A 23,949-nucleotide genomic window follows, 5' to 3' on the forward strand; every position below is an offset into this window, starting at 1 on the left:
ATGTCTCTTCTACATCAACATGTGTCCCCTCTTCTTCATGTCTCTTCTACATCAACATGTGTCCCCTCTGTGTAAACAGACCATTTTGAAACGGCCCTCATCTAATTCTGAAAGTATAATGGAGTACGGCCCACACATGAAACGTGTGCTTGTCTTATATTGCACTTCTGTGATATATACAGTACACAGTATTCATGTGTTAATAAGCCCACTTCTCAGGTACATTCAGTACATTAAAGTTGAGAACTTGGTCTAACAAATCTTAAATGATAAACAAAAAACATATTTGCATAAATAGCCTGAAATACACCCTTCATATTCCCCCTTATTAGAAGCATTCTGAGGCCTCTGTTTTAAGGAAGGAGCTGAAAAATAAATAAATAAAAGTCTATGGAAAGCTATTTTTTTCTTCCTTAAAGCATATTCAAGTATAAAGAATACATTTGATTGATTTTACTAACTCATAACTTAAGAGGACATTTACCTCACCTTGACTGAGGGGCCCAGCCCTTCGTATGTTTTTCTGTATGTGGAAAAAGTTTGGACAGCCCTGCTTTAAAGCATCAAATCTAATCACTGTAATTGACAGGCGAGATTATTAGAGGTGCCGAGTTTTTACCATCGTAATGAAGACCGGGACTAAAGAAAGGGTAGAGTTCCTCAGTGAAGGCACAGTCAGTAAAGTTATGGATCACGTCTGCAGAATCTACGTCATAAAAGCAGACCGAACCCTTCTCATGATCAACGAATACGCCCACCCTCTCCGGCTGGCGTTTAACGGTGAGATTTACGGCAGAGGCTTTGTACTTATTTCCATCCCTTAAACATATTGTCCAGTAGCCATTTTGAGGTCTCACATCGATCTTCCCCTTCCTGGCGATCGACCCTTTGGCGACGCCTAACTCCCACGAAGACTTCCCTTTAACCAGAACCTCGTAGTAAAATCTTCCTGAAGAGAAACTCTGCTTTCCTAAAACGCTTATGGAAGGATTATATCTCTCTGGGTTGTCTGGAAGGCTTTGTTTTACATCACCACAGTAGACTCTTTTCATATCGTCAGACAGAACGAGGTAGGCATTCGCTGTTTCAGGATCTAGAGTCACATCCTTTTCAGACTCCTGGACCCTTTCCAGCTTGGCCTTCGCAAACAATTTCTCTTTCTCTTTCTTGAATATTTCCTCCAGCAGAGTGACAGCTCTCCCCACACTTCCTCCATATGTCGGTGGAGTGACACTGATCTCCATCCAGTTCGTGGTGAAGGGGATAGCGTGCAGTGATTGGATGCTTTGCAGGAAGTCCTCTGTGCGTGAGAGCTGCTCCACCTTAGCACTTCTTTTTGTCAGCTCAGAGATTTCTTTCTCAAGCTCTACGATGAATCCGTCGGCCTGTTTTCTTGACGTTTCCCGCTTTGTTTCAATTTCCTCGATGAGATTAGCGAGACTTCTCTCCACAGACTTCTGTAAAACCTCAAAGACCTGCCTACTGTCTGCGATATGTCTGTCAGCTGATTTACTGCTGATCTCCGCCGATCGACTGATTTCATCGATCCTCTTCTGTCTCTCCTGGATCATCTGTTTCATTTCAGCCTTTGTCTCCGCCAGCTTTTTCTTCTCATGGTTCTTGGGGTCTGAAACGAGACAGAACAGACACACATGTTGTCAGTCATGAGTATTGTTTACTGTGTCCATTGTTTACTTGATGTCCAAATCAAAACTTCTATATGCCAACACTCTCTCACGGTGAGATGAGGTTCATTTGAAGTTTAAAACCGTTATGCACCATTGCTCAATAAACCGTATTTAATTTTGTCTTAATGTACATTATTTAAATTAATATTCTGTTCTTGCACATATCATATTCTATTTACATGTATATAGACTTCTTGCACTATTTATTTATTTGTATTTTATTATATATGTTGCATTGTGGGAGGAGCTCAGGTCAGAAGAATTTCATTGCCATTTCTACACTGTAGCTTATATGACAATAAAACCTTTGAATTTGAATAAACCGTTAATTAGCACGCGCTGATTTAATCGATGTCCCCCACAGTTTGTCATTTTAACGGTGGATTAACAGTTATTGACTTTATGAACACTACTTTTATTTCTAATCTCCTTCTCATCGGCAGAGTTGATAAAACGTTGAAAGTTAATTGAAGAACGGATTTGATCTGAAACAATATATTAAAAGGTTCAGATGTTTAGGATTGCCTTAGGACATCTTTCATATAAATCTAATCTTAATACAACAATTAGATTAGATTAGATTCCTTTAATGTCACTACAGCGAAATTCCAAGCATTCCCGAAGGTGCAATCACACAACAGACAGTAGTAAGTATCATTTGGACAATACAAGCTAACACTTTTAATATATAATGTGACTATAAATTGGACCTATGATACATTGAACAGTACTCTTACAAAACAATACAACATTACCATGAAAATACAAGAACAATAAGTAAGTTATTGCACAGGTATTTATCAGTGCAGTTGATAAATTACAAAACTAGAAATAAATATGTGTTCTATAGAAACGGTATGAAGTGCAGTTGGCTGTAAACATGTACTGAGTTGAGCATAAGTTCAGTTCAGTTCCATTAGTAATAATACTTGATGCTGCATTTGAGACTTTTTCCAATATTTTTACTAAACGTACCTTTCCGAACCAAAACCAAAACCAGATCGTTTCGCCCGATCTTTTCTAAAATCTTCTTTGTTAACTCCCGAGCTCCATCACCCTGATAGTTCTGCACCATCAGATCCACCGTGTCTTTCCTGTCCGCCATTTCCAACCGAGAAACTGGGATCCCGGGAAAACCTTCCAGAGGATTCTCCTCCTCCAAGAACCACTTGAAATGCTTAAACTCTTCTTCTTTTAAATTCTGCAGAGTCCTCCAGAGCTCCTCTTTCAGTTTCACCATTATGGCTTCCTGATAACAAAAAGAGAAACTTTCAATTGGAGGGACAATCTTTTATTTATTTATATTATCTTATTCCACTTAACTTGAGTATTAACGCAAACATTTCGCAAATTGGGATCAAAGTACCTACCTACCTACCAGTGACGTGCGGTGAGGTTCATGGCTGGTGAGGCACTGACTCTTTCAGAGTCAGATTTACAAATATTATAGCCTATTTTGACCTTAATCGAAATATTCTGTTATTTTCAAAAGCTTTTTTAGTCTGATGCTATGATTAATTTTAAACAGACCGATCAACAAAAGGATACCCAAAATCTAAATATTGGATTGTTCTTTCTAAGATCCCATTTTCATTACAGTTGTGGTCTTACCTTGACTTGCATGCTATCCTTCTGGACAACAATCTCTATTACTGTTTTGTAAAAGTCCTCCTTATCTTCCTCTAGTTTCAAAAGTCTAGTTTCTTTGTTGTTTGCGGTAGAATAACAGTAGCAACAAGAACCTGTGGGCTCACGTGCGCCCCCTTCAGTGCGGCAGAGGTTATGGCTGCCTCCCCTGGTGATTTTTTCATTGCCGTTGTTCGAGAGACCAGCGAACCTAAATATCATATATACGTGAAATAAGTTATTTAGAGACTATGGATGGCGAGGATAAATGTAATAAAGGGATCTACAAACATTACATTGGTGACCTACAGTGAGATGGGAACAGGCATGCGCTTAGGGCCCGCTTTCCAGCCAGTTTCTGTGGGGTGACGCATTCTGAAGTGAGGCAGATCTCATCTGTGCCTCACCTGAGAATGCGTCACCCCACAGTAAATGGCTTGAGCGCGCTCACAAAATAAGTGGCCGCGCTAAATTAGTGCCCGCGCTCCAGCAAGTTACTGTGGGTTTACGTGAGGCAGTGCTCGTGCTTGCCTCACTTCTCATCGCTCCCGTAGCGGAGCTCGGCAAATTTGCTGATTTTGACTATAAAATGCGATTGGAATCATACAGAAATCACATTTACACAAGATCAGTGGAGACATTTTATTATTATTATTATTTAGTTTTTCTTTAATTGTTTTTCCGTTACATTGGAGTATGACAGGTGAGGCTCTGCCTCCCCTGCCTCCACTGACTGCACGTCGCTGCTACCTACCTACCTACAACATAATACACCCTCTGTTTTTTTTGTAGGTTGAGTCTGAAATATTTTCCCTTGTTCCTTCCACAAAAAAATGGGATTTTTCCATTGGATTTTTTCAGAAAATAATCTCTGTCAAACAAACGTTTGTGATATTTACACGTTTAGATCAGCAGGATAATCTCCTCATATTAACACCACTTTATGATTTCTGAAGTAAAATGCTAACGTTGGGCTATAAAGGAACTACAGCATGGTCACATGCAGGGGCGTCGCCTGGACCTGGAAACATTCGGGGCTGAGCCCACAGTGGCGGTGTAGGTACCAGAATCTGTTCGGGGTTCGTTACGCCGCTTACCAATGACGTCACGCATTGGCTGTACAGCAACCCAATAGGACATTTTACATGGCCAAATTCCGCAAAGAATATTACAAAATAACAATAAACAGTACTGTAAACATTATGTAAATAACCCAATTTGTGTTCTGTGAAACTGAAAAGGATATTACAGTGTTTTTTGTTACTTTTCGTTGGCTGTTGACAGGAAGTTGTTGTTGCTATGGAAACAACATGACGGAGAAAAAAGTAATATCTTCTCCATATAAAGACGTAGAAAGTAAAGAATAATGTGGTGGCCTACCAGATCTGTTACAATGAAGGCTCGATAATTAGCTCACGACATATAGGTGTGTCGTGTGTGTACAGAGTTATAAAGGTTGGTATAAAATCCTTGTTAAATCGGAGAATGAATTCGGGTTACGCCAGAGGTGGCGATATATGCTCCAAGTGGAAGCGATTCGCCATTAAATAAAAGAAGAAGAAGAAGAATTACGCCATCTGGTGTCACAAACAAACGTGTGCCTGCATTAGCTTTGTTACGGCAATGGATTGTGGGAGATTCTCATAACATGTGAGGATCTCTCGAGGGTAAGGTGCCTGTATTATTTTGGTGGACAAAATGTATGTTTTTATTTTATAAGGACTATAACGTTTTGTTGTGTTTGTTTAGTTTAATGTTAATCGTTTAATGCTCACACAGCAGCATGTTTTTTGTGTGTTTGGCTATTGGTTTTATATGATTTATCAACGTGATCATCAATAGCTAATCTGAGCTAATAAGCTAATGGGAGAGCTGCTCCACACGATGCCTCGACTACAAAGTCTTCCATGTTTCTACGCTTCTTCCTCTGTGTCACAGTTTCGGGAATATCAAGATCATTGCACAGGGCCTTGGTCTTGCTTTCTCGTCACTTCTGTAACTTTTCAGTGTGTTCTCAACTGCTGTTTTGTAATTTACTGCCTGCACCAAGTCAATTGTTTCTTTCTGCAGGTATTTGTGCAGGCCCTGAGTGGTTGAGAGCAGTGTCTGGAACAGGACAAGCATGTAGATGGTACTGCATTTGCAAAACTTGCTTTCCAGCCCCTTTGCCAGAGGGGCTGAAAGGCTCCCTAAAGTCTTGATCAAAGCAGGGAGGTTTTTGACATGCCCAGCGAACAAGTTATTTGTCCCCTACCTCTAGCTGTTTCTGAAATGTTTGCAATCTCTAATGGTGGAGAAGAAAGAGTAGAGACACTCCAGGAGATCAACGCAGGTATGTGAGTTTTGTACACCAGTTTTTTTAAGTTTAATGTTTCACATTGCTTATGAAAAATATACTACCACTATACGATCACTGATGTTTTGTTGTTGACTGGACACTTATTTTTTTAAAGAGATGGCATGTGAGGATCTCTTAAGCAATGAAGCTCACGTGTCCTTTTTATATGCTGTCCATTGAAATGCAGGAAAGTAATCACCAACTGTGAGTGATCTGTTGCCGAGGGGACACTACACCGGAGTTACATAAGCAGAGGTAAAGTACTATTTTTGGGGGGAACTCCCCCAGGAAGATTTTTTTTAAATATTGAAGTTAAAAGCATCAATCTGGTGCACTTTGAGAGCAACATTAAGAGATCTATACATCTCTCAACACCCATATGTCAAAAAAAATCAAAGAATCAGAATCAGAAACAGGTTTATTATTTAAAAACACTTGATTTTCCAATTAAATCATAAACTATGTCAAATTATTAGAAGTTGTTAGTAATTAGATTAAACTGAAAAAAGGGATGGAAGGAGGAAATAATAATCCCTCATCACTTGCTTCCTTCCTCACTTGCTGCTTCCTTCATCACATTACCTTTCATTTGTTTCTTTTTTTCTCCCCATCATCACTCGCTGTCTTCACACTCTTTATTGTTTTGTAGGTGGAAGTGTTAGGCTAAATCGCCTTGGTTTGACCTTCGCAAATCGGTCGACGACCTCCCCATGGAGGGTGACATGCCTGTATGCCAATTCATATTTTTTCCCCAACTCCAGAAAACCTGTTTTGAAGCTCCTCCAGCATTCTGTCGAGAACTGGAAAGAAGAGCCTTGTGTATGTTTGACTTTTCATGTTCTCGAAAATAATCCAATGCACGCTTCCAGTTTGTGTATCCTGAGGTGGTGAGGGTGTCCCTTTGATCGCTTTGGTTTGCCATATAGTCTACAACTAAAGCAGAATGCTGCATTGGCAGTGGTAGAATATTCAACCCATTTAAAAGTATCAAACCAACTTGGTTGAAATGATCTCTTTTGCTGGCCAAACATGCCGGATGGAAAACAGTGATGTCTCACTTGCCTTGGCCCTGTATCTGCAGTCCCTAAATCAGTTCCCCAGTTACCCATTGACTCTTGTCTGTTCTGATGTTCCTGTTCATTGTTGTTCTTATCTGTTGTATCTCCTTCTTGTGTGTCCCTTTCTCCTGTTCTCCTCTCTTCATCCTCTACTATTTTTGGCTCATCTGTGATGACTGTGTAGGTAAACACAAACAAGTATTTTAAATCAGTTTCCAGCTCTGTCAAATAAATGAATTTCAAGATACACAAATTTGTCTTCATTAAAATGAGTGTCACCACACTGTCACAAAATATAATACTAACCAATTGAAAATAGTTAAATTGACATTGGAAACCTCTTGTAGATATCACTGTTAGTAGTTATCTGCCAATAGGAGAGAATCATTCCTATACAAATGCAGTTTGAGTAATTCACTTAATATATTTACTTAACACTTAAATATAGTCATTTTCACGTAATACTCGAATAGTCATCTTTCTGCATTCAAAACTAAGGAAAGCTGTACAATTTCACATGATAATGAGGAAAAAAGGCCTCCGACAATGCAGATTTTTTGATCATATCAATTTTAAGATGGGGGTCGAGGCTTAATATTTGGGAGCATAGTGTCCCTTGTCCCCTTTCAGGAGCCCTACTGGATTAGCTTTGATCTGAAATCTTTGTATATAAAAAGCTTGTTAGCTGGCTGTCCATCTCATAATGTTCACATAGAAACTAGCTATCAATAGGAAATATCAATCAGAATTATAATTTCATGCAAAAATCTGTCACAAAAAGAGGTTGCACATTTAAATTCAGGTGTTATGGCAACGTCAGTGGCCAAACAGCCACATTTACTGCTGCAAATACGTTCAAACGTGCTGTCGACAGTAAAGCAGTGGCAACTAGGCCACCATTTAAACTGACTTTTCTCAGAAATACTGTCACATAACATCCATATATTTCAGTGCTAGTTTGATGCTTAGCTAAGCTAACTATGAAACACTTTAACTGACAGGACTCAGGATCAACTGTGTACTGTAAGGTAGCTTCTAGCTTCCTGTCGAACAGTAAGTCAACATTTCCCAGAGAGCTTTCTTTGAAATCACCAGGTAATGCTAAAAAACACAACATTTATATTGTATGACAAAGTGTTTATTTAATATATCTGGCTCGCTATAGCTACTTGCTAACGGTTTAGATTACCCGTGCGATTCAAAGTAACGTCAACGTAGCTGTAATTTATGCTTTGCTTACATGTTCGCATAACTTGTAAGTTTACTGACATGTACATATGTACATATGTTCACCTGGCTCAGGTGGTGGCTCTGGGGTTGTTGTGTGAGCCACCACTTGAGTATTGCCGTCTTTTTTATTGAAAAAATGTCTAATATCCATCTTCAGAATCTCCGCGTCCGGGGCTGACAGTTTAAAGTTTAAACATTGTCACAGAGGAGAGGTACGTACCTGTCAGCCAATAAAACACGTTTATTTCCATGCAACTCTCTGATTGGTCTGGTGGTGTCTTGGCTTGCCTATGTTGCATTCACTGAACACGGGAAATTACAAATCTACCGTCCTATAGGTAAAGAAGTACGGTTAATGTATTATATTGAGGGAGAATTTGTCCGGGGCTAAAGAAAAAACATCCGGGGCTAAAGCCCCGGATGCCTACCCCAGGCGACGCCACTGGTCACATGACTTCACGTCACCACCGTTAAGCTAAATGTGGCTAATGTTGGGCTGTAAAGGGACTACAGCACGGTCAAATGACTTCACGTCACCACCGCTAAGCTAAAGGTGGCTAATGTTGGGCTGTAAAGGGACTACAGCACGGTCAAATGACTTCACGTCACCACCGCTAAGCTAAAGGAGGCTAATGTTGGGCTGTAAAGGGACTACAGCACGGTCACATGACTTCAGGTCACCACCGCTAAGCTAAATGTGGCTAATGTTGGGCTGTAAAGGGACTACAGCACGGTCACATGACTTCACGTCACCACCGCTAAGCTAAAGGAGGCTAATGTTGGGCTGTAAAGGAACTAGAGCACGGTCACATGACTTCACGTCACCACCGCTAAGCTAAAAGAGGCTAATGTTGGGCTGTAAAGGAACTACAGCTCGGTCACATGACTTCAGGTCACCACCGCTAAGCTAAATGTGGCTAATGTTGGGCTGTAAAGGGACTACAGCATGGTCACATGACTTCACGTCACCACCGCTAAGCTAAAAGAGGCTAATGTTGGGCTGTAAAGGAACTACAGCTCGGTCACATGACTTCAGGTCACCACCGCTAAGCTAAATGTGGCTAATGTTGGGCTGTAAAGGGACTACAGCACGGTCAAATGACTTCACGTCACCACCGCTAAGCTAAAGGAGGCTAATGTTGGGCTGTAAAGGAACTACAGCACGGTCACATGACTTCACGTCACCACCGCTAAGCTAAAAGAGGCTAATGTTGGGCTGTAAAGGGACTACAGCACGGTCACATGACTTCATGTTACCACCGCTAAGCTAAGGCAGTGGCTCAGTCAGTAGGGGCTTGGACTGGGAGCTGTAGGGTCGCCGGTTCAAGTCCCCGACCAGACCTAAAATATGGAGTGTGGACTGCTACTTGGAGAGGTCCCAGTTCACCTCCTGCCCTGCCATGGTGCCCTTGAGCAAGGCACCGGACACCCCTTATCACTCCCATTGCTCCCCGGGCGCTGTACAATAGCTGCCCACTGCTCCTAGTACTAGACTCCTGGTACTAGGATGGGTTAAAAGCAGAGGCCAAATTTCACTGTGTGTGCTCTGCATGTGTGACCATTAAAGAGGGTTTCATCCCTCCCAATTCTATTCTAAAGGAGGCTAATGTTGGGCTATAAAAGGAACTACAGCACGGTCACATGACTTCACGTCACCACCGCTAAGCTAAAGGAGGCTAATGTTGGGCTATAAAGGAACTACAGCACGGTCACATGACTTCACGTCACCACCGCTAAGCTAAAGGAGGCTAATGTTGGGCTATAAAGGAACTACAGCACGGTCACATGACTTCACGTCACCACCGCTAAGCTAAAGGAGGCTAATGTTGGGCTATAAAGGAACTACAGCACGGTCACATGACTTCACGTCACCACCGCTAAGCTAAAGGTGGCTAATGTTGGGCTCTAAAGGAACTACAGCACGGTCACATGACTTCACGTCACCACCGCTAAGCTAAAGGTGGCTAATGTTGGGCTATAAAGAAACTACAGCACGGTCACATGACTTCACGTCACCACCGCTAAGCTAAAGGTGGCTAATGTTGGGCTATAAAGAAACTACAGCACGGTCACATGACTTCACGTCACCACCGCTAAGCTAAAGGAGGCTAATGTTGGGCTATAAAGGAACTAAAGCATGGCATTCTTTTAAATTCTGAAGAATATCCCAGAGCTCTTCTTTAAGTTTCACCATTATGGCTTCCTGCTAAAAAAAATAAAGAAAATAAGTTGCTATTGTTTCTACCTTGAAGAAGAAAGAATACTATTATAATAGGGAGGCGTGTGGCGCAGTGGATAGAGCGTTGGTGTTCGGATCAAGGGAGCACAGGTTCAAACCCCACTGCAGTCAGCATGTCGTTGTGTCCCTGAGACACTTCACCCCAAATTGCTCCTGTGGGGATTGTCCACGGTATTGAGTATGTAAGTCGCTTTGGATAAAAGCGACTAACAAGTGACATGTAATGTAATAAGTTTATAGACCAAATAGTAGTTTTATACAGTATGGTTCCTAGTTTAGTAAGGAAACATGAACATGGGCAAATTAGCGTTATTTCAACTGTTGGTTGTCAAGAAGACCTTCGGACCACAAAAGGAGACTAAAAAAACGTGAATACCTGCATCTAAAGTAGCATCAAACTGCTATTTAATGGTTATTCTTGCTTTTCTGAGGAATCATGTTGAGAAAAAGTAGAAAGATTGCCTTTTAATTGGCTTTTCTGTCTTGCTCGTTCTCCATTTATTCAGGTTTTTCCTAGAATCTGTTACCTGTATTCGTATCGGATTTATATCAACTTAAAAAAGGAACGTTTACATTTACTTCCCAAATCATTTGTTTATGTGTATCCTTACAAGACTGAACAGTACATTCAGGTCATTTTGAATTAGTCATTTAAAGGTGGGGTCGGTAATTTTGGAGAAACCAGTTTGAGTGCGCTAGAATTTGAAAATACACAGCCAGAAAAAATCTGCCACTTCCTTCCAGAGCCCCTCCTCCAACACACACGAACGCGCACATGACCAATGAGGGTACGAGATAAGTTTGTGCACAGATGGAAGGCTGACAGGCAGGTAGGCCATCCAGTTATTTTAGCTGGGCCGACTCAGATGATTGGTCGTGCTTTTTACAGTACTACAGCTTCCACAGATGACATTTTTTTATGGATTTTTTGTCAAAGCACTTCAGATATTCATTGCTATCGGGATGTTAAGAGCATTCCATGGAATATAACAAAAAGTGTATCTCGAGCCGATTTCTCAAACTTACCTACCCCACCTTTAAGTAGAACATGCTTTTAGTCGGTAAAAAATGATCACAAAACATTGATGTATGTGGGAAAAACGTGTCATTTCCAGCCGTGACATTTGTTCGACAAATAAAACCCAGCGACACCCATTAATATGTCAAAATGCACCATCTGATGTATAAAGCAATATATTCTCTTCACTGTAGTGTGAGACGAGTGCTGACATGCTCGAAAGTTCGTTCTTGATCCAAAAACGTTTAGGATTATTCCTGAACGGCACATAGCCTACTTGCTATTTTACTTGATAATCAAAATGTACATTAAAGTACGTTCAACAGTATAATGAATATAGACAGACCATAAGACATTGTTTAAACATGTTTCCTGAAAGCGATCCTACCTTTTAAAACTCGTCCAGATCACAGTTGCTGTCTTTCTTCTGATCTTCTGAGTCTGCAGACGCAAGTGTCCCAACCTGAAAAACCCACAGTGACGTAAAAGGTGTGCGACTGAAAGTACTAATAGAAAACCTGACATATTAACATACAGATACAGCATGTATGGAAGTATTGAGAGTGTATTTACCCCCTTTAACTCTTATCAAATTGCTTTTTTGGTGTCATTTCATTAGTTTGAACTCAGTATTATGATTATTTCCTCTTTGTTTGAATGAAACAAAGCCATGAAAGAGACTTCTGCACCAGGCATTAGATAGAATTAAGTTTTAAGATAAAAAAGGATAAGATATTCCTTTATATTTCGTACTACAATGTTGGAATTCTCAGTCATACAGCAGCAAATCAATCAGTTAACATAACTACATGTTCCTGGACCAACTTCAGACGAATAGGAAAGGAAGTCATGACGAAACCTCAAATACCTGCAGAGACAGCCAACAATATCCCACGTTGACGAAGTGAAAGTGAAAATCCAGCTATAGAAGCACAGAGGACTAAATTTAGGAAACTATTACAAAGTTATGGACTCAAATATCCTCGATAAATCCCAGAAGAAACGTTTCCAATTCAAAGAAAAGCCAGAAGAAAGCCGAACAAGAGACTGTGGAGCAACAACAGCTGTTCCCTCTTTACTGTACAAACACTCCAACCTCTACCTCTCTGCCACGTTCACACACACACACACACACACACACACACACACACACACACACACAACACACACACACACACACACACACACACACACACACACACACACACACACACACACACACACACCACACAACACACACACACACACACACACACACACACACACACACACACACACACACACACACACACACACACACACACACACACACACACACCCCTCTTTCCCTCTCTAGCTCTCTGGATGGAAGAGAACTCTCTGCTCCATAGCTTCTCTTGAAATAAAACCACGTTGTACATTTTACTCTATAATCTGTTCAATATTTATACTCCATATTCCATATATTTTGAATATATATATATAATATCTGCATGTATATTTTCTATTTCGACATGTATATTTTCTATTTCGACATGTATATTTTCTATTTCGACATGTATATTTTCTATTTTATTTTACTTTCTATTCTTGTATATTTTGTAGTTTTGTTTTATTGTAAAATGCCTTTTATGCTGCTGTAACAACAACAATTTCCCAATTTGGGATCAATAAAGTACCATCTATCCATCTATCTATCCATCTATCTATCTATCTATCTATCTATCTATCTATCTATCTATCTATCTATCCATTTCAATCCTGCATCAAATATTGCACAAACAAAACATCTTTACACATTATTAAACTCAATGTAATCCACTTAGGTCACATTGTTCCGTGAACTGCACTGAACTTTGTATTATTATTATTATTATTATTATTATTATTATTATTATTATTATTATTATTATTTTGTTGCAGTGTTTTGTGTTTTGTTGAAGTTCGATGTGTTTTCTGGCAGTTTTCTGTGTTTTCATTCAGTTGTATGTGTTTTGTTGCACTCTTCTGTGTGTTTTGACACAGTTTTATGCCCAATAAATCAAGCTATTTGCATTTAGATCCTCATATCTTCCCGTCCTATCGTGACTTTTAAATTGGCACTGAACTACTATGTTTATTTTTCTTTTGTAAAGCACACCTGCTGTTTTAAAACCTGGCAAAACTCAACAGGAGCAAAGACTGGAAGCACAGACTGGAAGCACAGCTGCCGCTCAGACCAGTTTAATAACTGAACAAACATCGAGTTCAATTAAGTTCACAGTTAAATATTAACCAGCTGCAGGGCTTTCTGTCTCACATGTAAAACCTTCCCCATGTTGCCCTGGGAACTATCAGGAACATTTGATAGTCAAATAAAAAACAGGCGGGGGTTTTCTGTGGTGTAGTTTCAAACAACTGCCACTAGATAGTAGGAGAGAGTCACTGATTTGACCTTTAATGCTCATTGGGTTGCACTTCATTCAAGTATTTATGTTACTACTTTTAAGTAACTCTACTTTAAAGAGTCCTCTCCTGCTGAGGTTCAGGTGTATATCAGTATGTAGTGTCTCTACTTTAAAGAGTCCTCTCCTGCTGAAGTTCAGGTGTATATCAGTATGTAGTGTCTCTACTTTAAAGAGTCCTCTCCTGCTGATGTTCAGGTGTATATCAGTATGTAGTGTCTCTACTTTAAAGAGTCCTCTCCTGCTGATGTTCAGGTGTATATCAGTATGTAGTGTCTCTACTTTAAAGAGTCCTCTCCTGCTGATGTTCAGGTGTATATCAGTATGTAGTGTCTCTACTTTAAAGAGTCCTTTCCTGCTGATGTTCAGGTGTATATCAGTATGTAGTGTCTCTACTTTAAAGAGTCCTCTCCTGCTGATGTTCAGGTGTCTATCAGTATTTAGTGTCTCTACTTTAAAGAGTTCTCTCCTGCTGATATTCAGGTGTATATCAGTATGTAGTGTCTCTACTTTAAAGAGTCCTCTCCTGCTGATGTTCAGGTGTCTATCAGTATGTAGTGTCTCTACTTTAAAGAGTCCTCTCCTGCTGATGTTCAGGTGTATATCAGTATGTAGTGTCTCTACTTTAAAGAGTCCTCTCCTGCTGATGTTCAGGTGTATATCAGTATGTAGTGTCTCTACTTTAAAGAGTCCTCTCTTGCTGATGTTCAGGTGTATATCAGTATGTAGTGTCTCTTCTTTAAAGAGTCTTCTCCTGCTGATTTTCAGGTGTATATCAGTATGTAGTGTCTCTACTTTAAAGAGTCCTCTCTTGCTGTACTTAAGTACATTTTTCTGGTATCAGTACTTTACTCCACTACTTATTTTTCGACTACTTTTTACTTTGACTTCTTACATTTTTAACACAAATACCTGTACTTTCTACTTCTTACATTTTGAACACAAATACCTGTACTTTCTACTTCTTACATTTTTAACACAAATACCTGTACTTTCTACTTCTTACATGTTGAACACAAATACCTGTACTTTCTACTTCTTTCATGTTGAACACAAATACCTGTACTTTCTACTTCTTACATGTTGAACTCAAATACCTGTACTTTCTACTTCTTACATGTTGAACACAAATACCTGTACTTTCTACTTCTTACATGTTGAACACAAATACCTGTACTTTCTACTTCTCACATTTCCCAAACAGGCTGGTTCCTTTAGTTTGAATGTGTGTTTGGTGGCGTGATCATTATTATTTAGAGTCATTGCGTGCCTATTGATTTGAACACGATCCGTGTATCCATCATTTCCTGGTCTTCTCTAAAGAAGAGGGACCAATGAAAACGTTGTCATGTTGCCGTTGTTCAGCATGGAAACATTCATTAGCTAACAATGACATTATTGTTCTATTAATATAAAGGGAGGTCAGGTACTCTTTAAAACAGCTGCTAGTTATGGGTACTTTTTACTTAAAGTGGACCTATCGTGCTATATTTGAATAATATAGTGTAGGACCATACCTATATAAGGCATATTTATACTTTTTTTTCCTTCAAAATACCAAACAGATTATGCATCAGTACTTCTACTTTTACCAGAGTATTTTTAAACACGAGTATCTGTACTTCTACTTGAGTAAAGCATGTGTGTACTTTTGCCATCTCTGCAGGTAGTGAAAGGAAAGGAAAGGAGGGTGTAGGAAAGGAAAGGAGGGTGTAGGGAAGGAAAGGAGGAGGCATCAAAAGGGAAACTCCCACAGAGGGAACAGGTGGATCCGGCTGCACCAGAGTCAGTGTGTGTTGCTCCGCAGAAAAGATTCCTGAAGCCACCGAGGAGGAAAAGGGAATACAGACAGATAGAAACCATGGCCGTGAATAAATGCATCAAATACCTGCTCTTCTTCTTCAACCTCCTCTTCTGGGTGAGTCCAAACATATAATTAGTTTAAAGAGTTTATTGCAAAGCACAGTGTGCGAAGAAGCACACGTCCGATCGTCCGGGACGTGTTATTTACAATATCGGACGAGTACATCTTTCCATTGACGTGTCTGACGGACAAGTGACTTTTTCCCCCATATTTATTCTCAAATTATTGATAAATTCAGTTTAAAAAAAGGCAGAACTCATTTGCAAATTGTCCATGTCCGCCATTGTTGTTTGCGACCGCTTTACGTTTCCTTCTTTGTCATGTGTGATTAGAGATGGGTACCGAGCCCAGGTATTAAACGGGCCCCGAGGTGGAATTATTAAAGACAGTGGTACCGTTAAGCTAAATATATGTCTTATGTTTTATTGCTACATAAACATTATATTGCAGTTTTAGTTTGGCCAACTCCGTTTCTAATATGCAAAAAGACAAACAAAATGCGTCTATGATGTATCAGGGAAAGGGTGTGCGAGGGGGCGGGGCAGGTTACACACACACACACACACACACACACACACACACACACACACACACACACACACACACACACACACACACACACACACACACACACACACACACACACACACACACACACACACACACACACACACACACACACACAGGGCCGCAGACTGCGTGGGGCCTCCCGTGTTTAAATCATTGTAATGTTCTCTCTATTAGGGATGCCAGAAACTGACCATGATCAAATTCGAAAATCGGACAGCCCTGGCGAATATTAATCGATTATTCGCATTACTTACTTGACATTAAATAGTGACTCGGCTCTGATGCATTTGTACAGCTTATGGGTGTGGCGGTTGCTTTTAATTGAATAAGGAATTCAACCCATCTTTTGCATTTTTTCAACTTGTTTTTCGGGTGTTTGTTCAAATGGAGCCAGTGTTAGATGTCTTGCCTTTTTAATATTTAAACATTTCTTCAATTTTTGTGACATCTTTCCATATCTATTCAAGGATCCAATGATAATTTCTTGTCATTGTGCATCTCTGTTGAAGGTGTACATGTGTTTGAACTCTTCTTTATCTCTTGTAACCAGTTCTGGATCCGTTCAAGAATTGAAGGATCATCTATCTATCGAGAGGTTTTGGGCTTTGAAACTTGATCTGTTCGAGAATTCAAGGGTCATTTGTTTACTGAACACAGCGTTTCCCTACGAAATGCAGTCGTAGTTCAGTCCATTATTAATCTATGATGAAGTTATACCTCAGAGAAAAACACCTATAGTTGTGCTTCTCTCAGACATTTCTTCCTTCTTCATTCTGTATGTTCCTCTTCTGTGACCTCCCTGTTCTCGCAGTATTGTTCCTCTGCTGTGACCTCCCTGTTCTCGCAGTATTGTTCCTCTGCTGTGACCTCCCTGTTCTCGCAGTATTTCAGAGTTGTTGAAGAACAGGTTTTATCTCCAGTTCTTCCGCCCTCCCAAACAAACATGAGCTCAGTTTCAGGGCGTGGCTCATCATCACTCCTGAAGCCTCGTATTACCCACAATGCCACGCTTCAGAGGTTATAATGACCCGTGAACATTGATTAACAATTCAGTTTCCCATTCAAACCCAAAAGCCCCGTATTCATACTCCGTATCGGCACTTGATTACGATCTGGCTCAACTCAGACCTGGCGATACTTGTTTTGGCGGGCTATAGAAGTGCAAACATGGTCTTTGTTATTATAAATAGTCAAGATAACCGTGGGGGAACAAGTCAGGGGGATTTTACTCCTCTGGTTTCACCATCTACATGTAGTTGAGTAAAAAGAACATTTTTGTTTTAATTACTGATTGATTTACACAATTTCGTCCAAATTTCAAATAAAAATGCTGTCATTTGGATCATTTGTTGGCAGAAAATGACAAAAAGATGCAATGAAATGAGATCTATTGGCTTTGATCACTGGAGGAAAACAGGAACTGAAACCCAAGTAATGCTTTCAGTTTGTCATTAAAACAAAAAGCCCCATTTGTTAATCTTTAGTTGGCTTCTTACTCTGGAGGAAGTGAGCCCTGGGGGGGGCACATTAAATCACTTACAACTGAAAATTGAGGTTTTACTACAAAAAAGTTATAGATTTACCTCTCGGTTTAAAATAAAGAGACCACTGTGAAGTCAGAGTTTTCTGTAAACGACTGACAGTATTTCCTCTAAATTCAGTCAAAAAAACATGTTCATTTATAGAATGTATCGGCAAAAAACGATGCAATAACAGAAGTGGTTTCAATAATGAGTTCAAGAACAAGTTCATAGCGTTATCAGCAGATTAAACGTGAACTAAAAACCACCTTACCTGACCACGATGCTGCTGCTTCCTCTATCCGCCTGTAACGTCGCCTCATGATGGCGTCACTCAAGCGACAAATCGAAAAGCATCTTAGGAAATGTAGAAACAGGACAAATATTGGTCAAAAAACTATAAAATAACTTCCTAAAGTGGAACATTTGTTCTGTACACATGGGTTGGATGGACAAGTTGTGCAGAATGAAATGCAAATTATACTTAACTGCAGTTTTAGATAAAAAAATGTAAGGCTGTTGAGAAATTAAAAACACACCAGAGACAAAAACAGACTTTTGGCGCAGTTCCACTACAGCGCGGAGCTCGCTTTAAGCGTGCCGTGCACGTTTTGCGCTTCCACTAGGCCTAGTTCCGGCCCGGCCCGGCCCGGCCCGGGGCCACTTTTTCACGTCTTTTCTGGCCCGAGAAAATTGTGGTTCTATCGAGGCCAACAAACAGGGCTGAGTCGGGCTGAGTATGCTAAACTAGAGAGAGGAGCGCTGGCAAGGGGGCTACAACTACAACAAGATGGACATATTTGACCGTGATTTAATTGTAATACACGTTTCAAAATGATGCCGAAGTAACAACATACTGATACCGGTTAGTAAAAACCATGAATTAATGCTTTGACAAGTCTGCAGACAGACGGCAGGCGAAACACCTTTTAAAATGCGTGTTTTCTGAATGGAGATTGGCTAAGCTAACGCAGTATATGCTCCGACCGTCCACACTCACAACAACGGCCTATACAGACATAAATAAAGCAGCGACTGTATTCTCCATGACACAGGCAGTCTGTGGTTTGTACTTGTTTAACTTTTGTCTAGTTTCTGAACAGATATGAGGAGCTGTGAGCTCTGAGTGCTAACAGCTAACGGCTGTGTTGTGTTTCTGGAGTTCTCATTGAAGATGACGTCACGGCTCCGCCTACACTGCGTTACTATAGTAACTACCCCAGTTCCTAAACTGTAATGGAAGCGCAACATGAAGTGAGTCGGCCCTGTTAAGGCCAAGCCGTACCGAGCCGTACCGAGCGTGGCCGAGGCCGACCGTGTAGTGGAAATGTGCCATAAATGTCCTTGGCGGAGATCATAAAATAGTGTCGGAAAAACGACAAGACAAAACCAGCCAAATGTAAGAAGCAGAAAATAAGTTAAACCAATTAAGATGAGTGGAGTCCAAGGGAAACAATATCCAAATTGTACAAATAAAGTAAAAACTAACAAAAATACTCAAACAGAAATGACCATGTTGTAATTTCAATGAAAATGGATATTATAAAGTATATTTTTGAAGTTATATTAGATATAAAGACAGAGCATGTTGATCAACAAACTTTATTGTGTTTCTGTCCTTGCTGCAGACAGTTGTACTCATTTTAAAAGCGTGTTTGTGTAAATAAAAAAAAGTAATTTTGTCTTCACTAATTGTCACCAAAATGCTCGCCTTGCACGTTGTAGTTCTTTTCAAGGACTCATTTTTATGTCATCATCATTTATGGACACCAAACTTGCATCATCTTAACTTAGAGGAATATTTAGAGAGCTTTTATTGATTCGATTGGTCTGATTTCATAGGTTGGTCAAAGACATCATATGTAGGATCAAGAAAGATATTGGGTGTTCCATAAAAAGTCAGAGATGTACAAAACAAGACTTAACGTACAAAGCCTCTTAAAGCCTTGTGTTGTTGAAGAAATAATGACAAATAGGATCATAATACCGGTCAGATCTAAAAAGTCAAAGTAATGAAAGGAATTATTATCAATGTCATTAAAAAATTATGAAAAATTTCAGATTTTTTTCAAATGCCAGAAAGTTACTTAAGAAATACTAGAAAGTTATGTTAAGAAACTGTCAGAAAATACTTTAAAAATACCAGAAAATTACATAAAAAATACCAGAAAATTACATAAAAAATACCAGAAAATTACTTTAAAAATACCAGAAAATTACATGAAAAATACCAAAGAATTACATAAAAAATACCAGAAAATTATGTTAAGAAAATGTCAGAAAATTACTTAAAAAAATACCAGAAAATTACTTTTAAAATACCAGAAAATTACTTTAAAAATACCAGAAAATGACATGAAAAATACCAAAGAATTACATAAAAAATACCAGAAAATTACTTTAAAAATACCAGAAAATTATGTTAAGAAAATGTCAGAAAATTACTTAAAAAAATACCTGGTGGGGGGGTTCCCATTTAAAGGGGAAACCCTGAGTGTGTTCAGTTTACCTTAAAGAGAGAAGACGTCCTAACTAGAGTGTTGAGAGGCTCGGTCTGAAGTTTAAAACGTATCTATATGTACATCAATATTAACCTTTGGCTGACACCAACATTTAGAGGAATAATGATTCTTTGGTTTATCTACCAGTAAACTCCAGTCATTCTCCAGACTGTTTACATTTATAACAGAAGTTATTTTATCTTGATTTACAGGAATATTTGGGTACATTTTCGCCCTGATTCTTCAGTTTCTCTACCAGAAATGGAAGGAAACTCCAAACTGTTTACATTTCTTCATCCCGTACCTTTCTGTGTATCTGTAAACAGTCCTCCTAAAAAGTAGTTATTGTCCTCCTCAATCGTCACGAAAACACTCTTCTTGCACATTGTATTGTTCTCAAGACATACTGAAGGTTAGTTTCCTGTCGTCACCATATCTGGACACTAAGGCAGACCTAAGATTATCTTGATTCATAGGAATATTTAGGGGACCGTTTTTGCTCTGATTCATAAGTTTCCCTAAGATAAGCCGGCTGAAAAGTAGTTCCTGTCGTCCTCAATCGTCACGAAAACACTCTCCTCAGGTTCTCAAGACATCTATTAGTTTTGTCTCCAGAAATCTATACGTACACCTTTATTCATCTCTGGCGGACACCAACATGAGTTATTTGATCTTGATTTAGAGGAGTATTTGGTAGAGATGTCCCGATCCGATCACGTGATCGGGGATCGGAGCCGATCACGTGATTTTCAAAAGATCGGAATCAGGAGAAAAAAATCGGGGATCGGAATGTTTTTAAAAAATTTTTTTTAATAAAATATTTTTCTTATTTTATTTAATGTTACAAAACAAAAATGACCATGTTCACGTCTTAAAGTCATCCTGAGGCCTTAGTTTTGGTTTAAAATTACACAACATCATGTATGTGTTGCTTCTTTTGGGCTTGTTTTCATCGACCTGGTTGCTTATTTCTCTCAAATCTGGCAACAGAGTGGGCGCAGTGTCTAATAGTAGCAGTAAGCTAACAAGAGGCTACGTTCAGCTGGTGACTCGGGACAGAGAAAATGTCAGGAGTTTGGAAGTATTATAAAATTGAAAGCGAAGGCAGTGTAACAGCCAGATGCAATGTTTGCAAGGCGGAGGTTCCGCGTGGTGGAAAGAACAGAGCTACGTTCAACACGACCAATCTAATACGAACACCAACAACAACACGACGAGTACACAGCGGCCACTCAGGTAACGGCACTGAAACAACCAACACTTTCAGAGACTTTTAAAAGGAAAGAGAAACTGCCCCAGAACAGTGAAAAGGCCAAAAAAATAACAGCCAAGATAGCTGAATTCATCGCGTTGGATGACCAGCTGTTATCTGTGGTGGAGAACGTGAGGTTTAAGGGACAACTTGAATGCTTTTCTCCTTTTTTTTCTCTTAATGCATTGCATAAAGATCGGATCGGAAAAATCGGTATCGACAGATTGTCAAAATCAAATGATCGGAATCGGATCGGGAGCAAAAAAAGGTGATCGGGACATCCCTAGTATTTGGGCACATTTCTGCTCTGATTCTTTGGTTTCTCGACCACTAAACTCCAGTCATTCTCCAGACTGTTTACATTTCTTCATCCCGTACCTTTCTGTGTATCTGTAAACAGTCCTCCTGTATCTGTGTGTTCTGGCGCCAGCTGGGGTTATTTCAGTCCTTCAGTCCTCTCATGTTCCCAGAAACGATGTTAGATCCATGTTAACTTGATTGTAGCACTCAGCGGACATGATGTGTTTCCCTAATGATGATAATGGGGAGGGAGGGGCAGACGACTTTTAGCTTCACTTCAACTGAGGGTAAACAACATGGACGTTATAGAAAAGATCAAATGTTTACAATCTGTTTCTCTCCGATTATTTCGAGTGGTGTCTTTAAAGTAAAGGAAGTTAGGAGTTAACTGTTATATCTTCTTCTTTCCTTCAGTAATAGAGTATAATTCAGACACCAAATGTACATTTTAATTGGCGTTTGCCCCAAAATACGAATAATTCATCCATTTAGTGGATTTCCCAAGTGTTGAATGACAGAGAATATTGTTGAACATGGATTTTGTATTTGTTTTCAGTCCAGGAAATGGTAAATCACACTCTTTCATTATTGTGGCTCTGAATATGAAGTGCCTTCATGGTGTTTGATGGAAGATAAAGATGTGCAGTTCTGTCTCTGCACATTAACGCCTATTACCAGAATGCTAATATCCACATTCATTGTGGATTTTGGCATTAGTGGTGACGTTTTAACGGCTGCATCCCATTAAAGTGACGTCATTTTGTAATGAGAAGGATGTGGCATTACCCACATTATATCCACTTAACTGATGATTGTTTGTAAAGAAAATCCAATTATAGGAAGTATTTGGTAAGCACCAATAACCAACCCTATGTATCAAGGTACAGCTATACTTCATATCGCCCAGTCCTAACCACTTGTACGCTTAAATGCTAACTTCCAGTTACATTTTAATATAATTTATCGACTTCTTTTGCAGCAGTGACAGTACTTTTGTCTCTTTTAAAAAAAAAAAAATAAAAAAAAAATAGGGTTTTAAAAGTAATTGAATCCGGGTAGCAGATTAGTGAACATTTAAAAAGTAAACAAACAACTTTGATGGGCTTCTTGCTACTTTGATAATCCGCCCAATTTACATATTCTCCAGTCCATTTCATATTAATAATAATAATACATGACAATTATGTAGCACTTTTCTAAAAACTCAAAGACGCTGATTGATTTCTACAGTCAGTTGTACACCCTATAGAAAACATGTCTGTCTTTTCTTTCACAATGCTCCTGTGTCTGATGACTGTACACACCTCTGTTATTATTTGTGTGACTGCAGGAGTTTCCAGTTTTTGTGGTTATTGTGTAATGACAAGTCTCGTCTGAAAAAAGATCTACGTGTAATCCAGCCGATCAGTTACACAATGACTCATTACTACTGAGTTACAAACTGCTGAAGAATGAAATGCCTCCTCTCTGGTTAGCAGGAGACACAATGAGCAGCTTGTAATTATTATTTATATCACAATGTTTTTACACATACCCAAGATGGAGAAATACTCTTAAAGCCTAAGGGAACTTATAGCCCAACATTAGCCACCTTTAGCTTAGCGGTGGTGACGTGAAGTCATGTGACCGTGCTGTAGTTCCTTTATAGCCCAACATTAGCCACCTTTAGCTTAGCGGTGGTGACGTGAAGTCATGTGACCGTGCTGTAGTTCCTGTATAGCCCAACATTAGCCACCTTTAGCTTAGCGGTGGTGACGTGAAGTCATGTGACCGTGCTGTAGTTCCTGTATAGCCCAACATTAGCCACCTTTAGCTTAGCGGTGGTGATGTGAAGTCATGTGACCGTGCTGTAGTTCCTGTATAGCCCAACATTAGCCTCCTTTAGCTTAGCGGTGGTGACGTGAAGTCATGTGACCGTGCTGTAGTTCCTGTATAGCCCAACATTAGCCACCTTTAGCTTAGCGGTGGTGACGTGAAGTCATGTGACCGTGCTGTAGTTCCTTTATAGCCCAACATTAGCCACCTTTAGCTTAGCGGTGGTGATGTGAAGTCATGTGACCGTGCTGTAGTTCCTGTATAGCCCAACATTAGCCTCCTTTAGCTTAGCGGTGGTGACGTGAAGTCATGTGACCGTGCTGTAGTTCCTGTATAGCCCAACATTAGCCACCTTTAGCTTAGCGGTGGTGACGTGAAGTCATGTGACCGTGCTGTAGTTCCTTTATAGCCCAACATTAGCCTCCTTTAGCTTAGCGGTGGTGACGTCATTGTTTGTAATCTGTCCCTCAGATCTTAATTCGGAGTAAACGTGCCACTGTGTGCTCA

At 39.7% G+C, this 23,949-nt stretch overlaps 2 protein-coding genes and 1 long non-coding RNA gene across 6 annotated transcripts in view; 2 read left to right on the forward strand and 1 right to left on the reverse strand.

The window, feature by feature from the left end:
- LOC117487120 (pyrin-like) lies at positions 1–18,003 on the reverse strand. 3 transcript variants are annotated; one of them, XM_034135771.1, is made up of 4 exons: positions 17,849–18,003; positions 11,586–11,660; positions 2,664–2,937; positions 1–1,627 (listed from the first exon to the last, which is right to left on the reverse strand). In XM_034135771.1, the coding sequence occupies exons 3-4, from the start codon at positions 2,926–2,928 to the stop codon at positions 570–572; spliced, it is 1,323 nt and encodes a 440-aa protein (XP_033991662.1). In that variant the 5' UTR covers positions 2,929–2,937; positions 11,586–11,660; positions 17,849–18,003; the 3' UTR covers positions 1–569. The 3 variants fall into 3 exon arrangements, with proteins under 3 accessions (XP_033991662.1, XP_033991661.1, XP_033991663.1); XM_034135770.1 differs by lacking the exon at positions 17,849–18,003 and adding an exon at positions 12,066–12,318; XM_034135772.1 differs by lacking the exon at positions 11,586–11,660 and having other exon boundaries at positions 17,849–17,864.
- On the forward strand, positions 4,841–6,869 carry LOC117487122. 2 transcript variants are annotated; one of them, XR_004556346.1, is made up of 4 exons: positions 4,860–4,981; positions 5,385–5,646; positions 5,840–5,907; positions 6,302–6,868. It is a non-coding gene; the product is annotated as an uncharacterized LOC117487122 (long non-coding RNA). The 2 variants fall into 2 exon arrangements; XR_004556345.1 differs by having other exon boundaries at positions 4,841–5,646; positions 6,302–6,869.
- Positions 15,361–23,949, forward strand: part of LOC117487121 (tetraspanin-8-like) — an 18,703-nt gene continuing 10,114 nt past the window's right edge. The window contains exon 1 of the mRNA XM_034135773.1: positions 15,361–15,538. Within this exon, the coding sequence (XP_033991664.1) occupies positions 15,482–15,538 (57 nt within the window). The 5' untranslated portion in view covers positions 15,361–15,481. The remainder of the gene's footprint in view (positions 15,539–23,949) is intronic.

The sequence above is a fragment of the Trematomus bernacchii genome, unplaced genomic scaffold, assembly GCF_902827165.1.
Source record: "Trematomus bernacchii unplaced genomic scaffold, fTreBer1.1, whole genome shotgun sequence".
In the NCBI taxonomy this organism is placed as follows: Eukaryota; Metazoa; Chordata; class Actinopteri; order Perciformes; family Nototheniidae; genus Trematomus; species Trematomus bernacchii.

Bases quoted from the DNA above. Each gene is read 5' to 3' on its own strand.
- LOC117487120 (XM_034135771.1), bottom strand. From the start codon at position 2,928: ATGGTGAAACTGAAAGAGGAGCTCTGGAGGACTCTGCAGAATTTAAAA. The intron at 1,628-2,663 runs GTACGTTTAGTA...GTCTCGTTTCAG, and splicing joins TTTGGTTTTGGTTCGGAAAG to ACCCCAAGAACCATGAGAAG.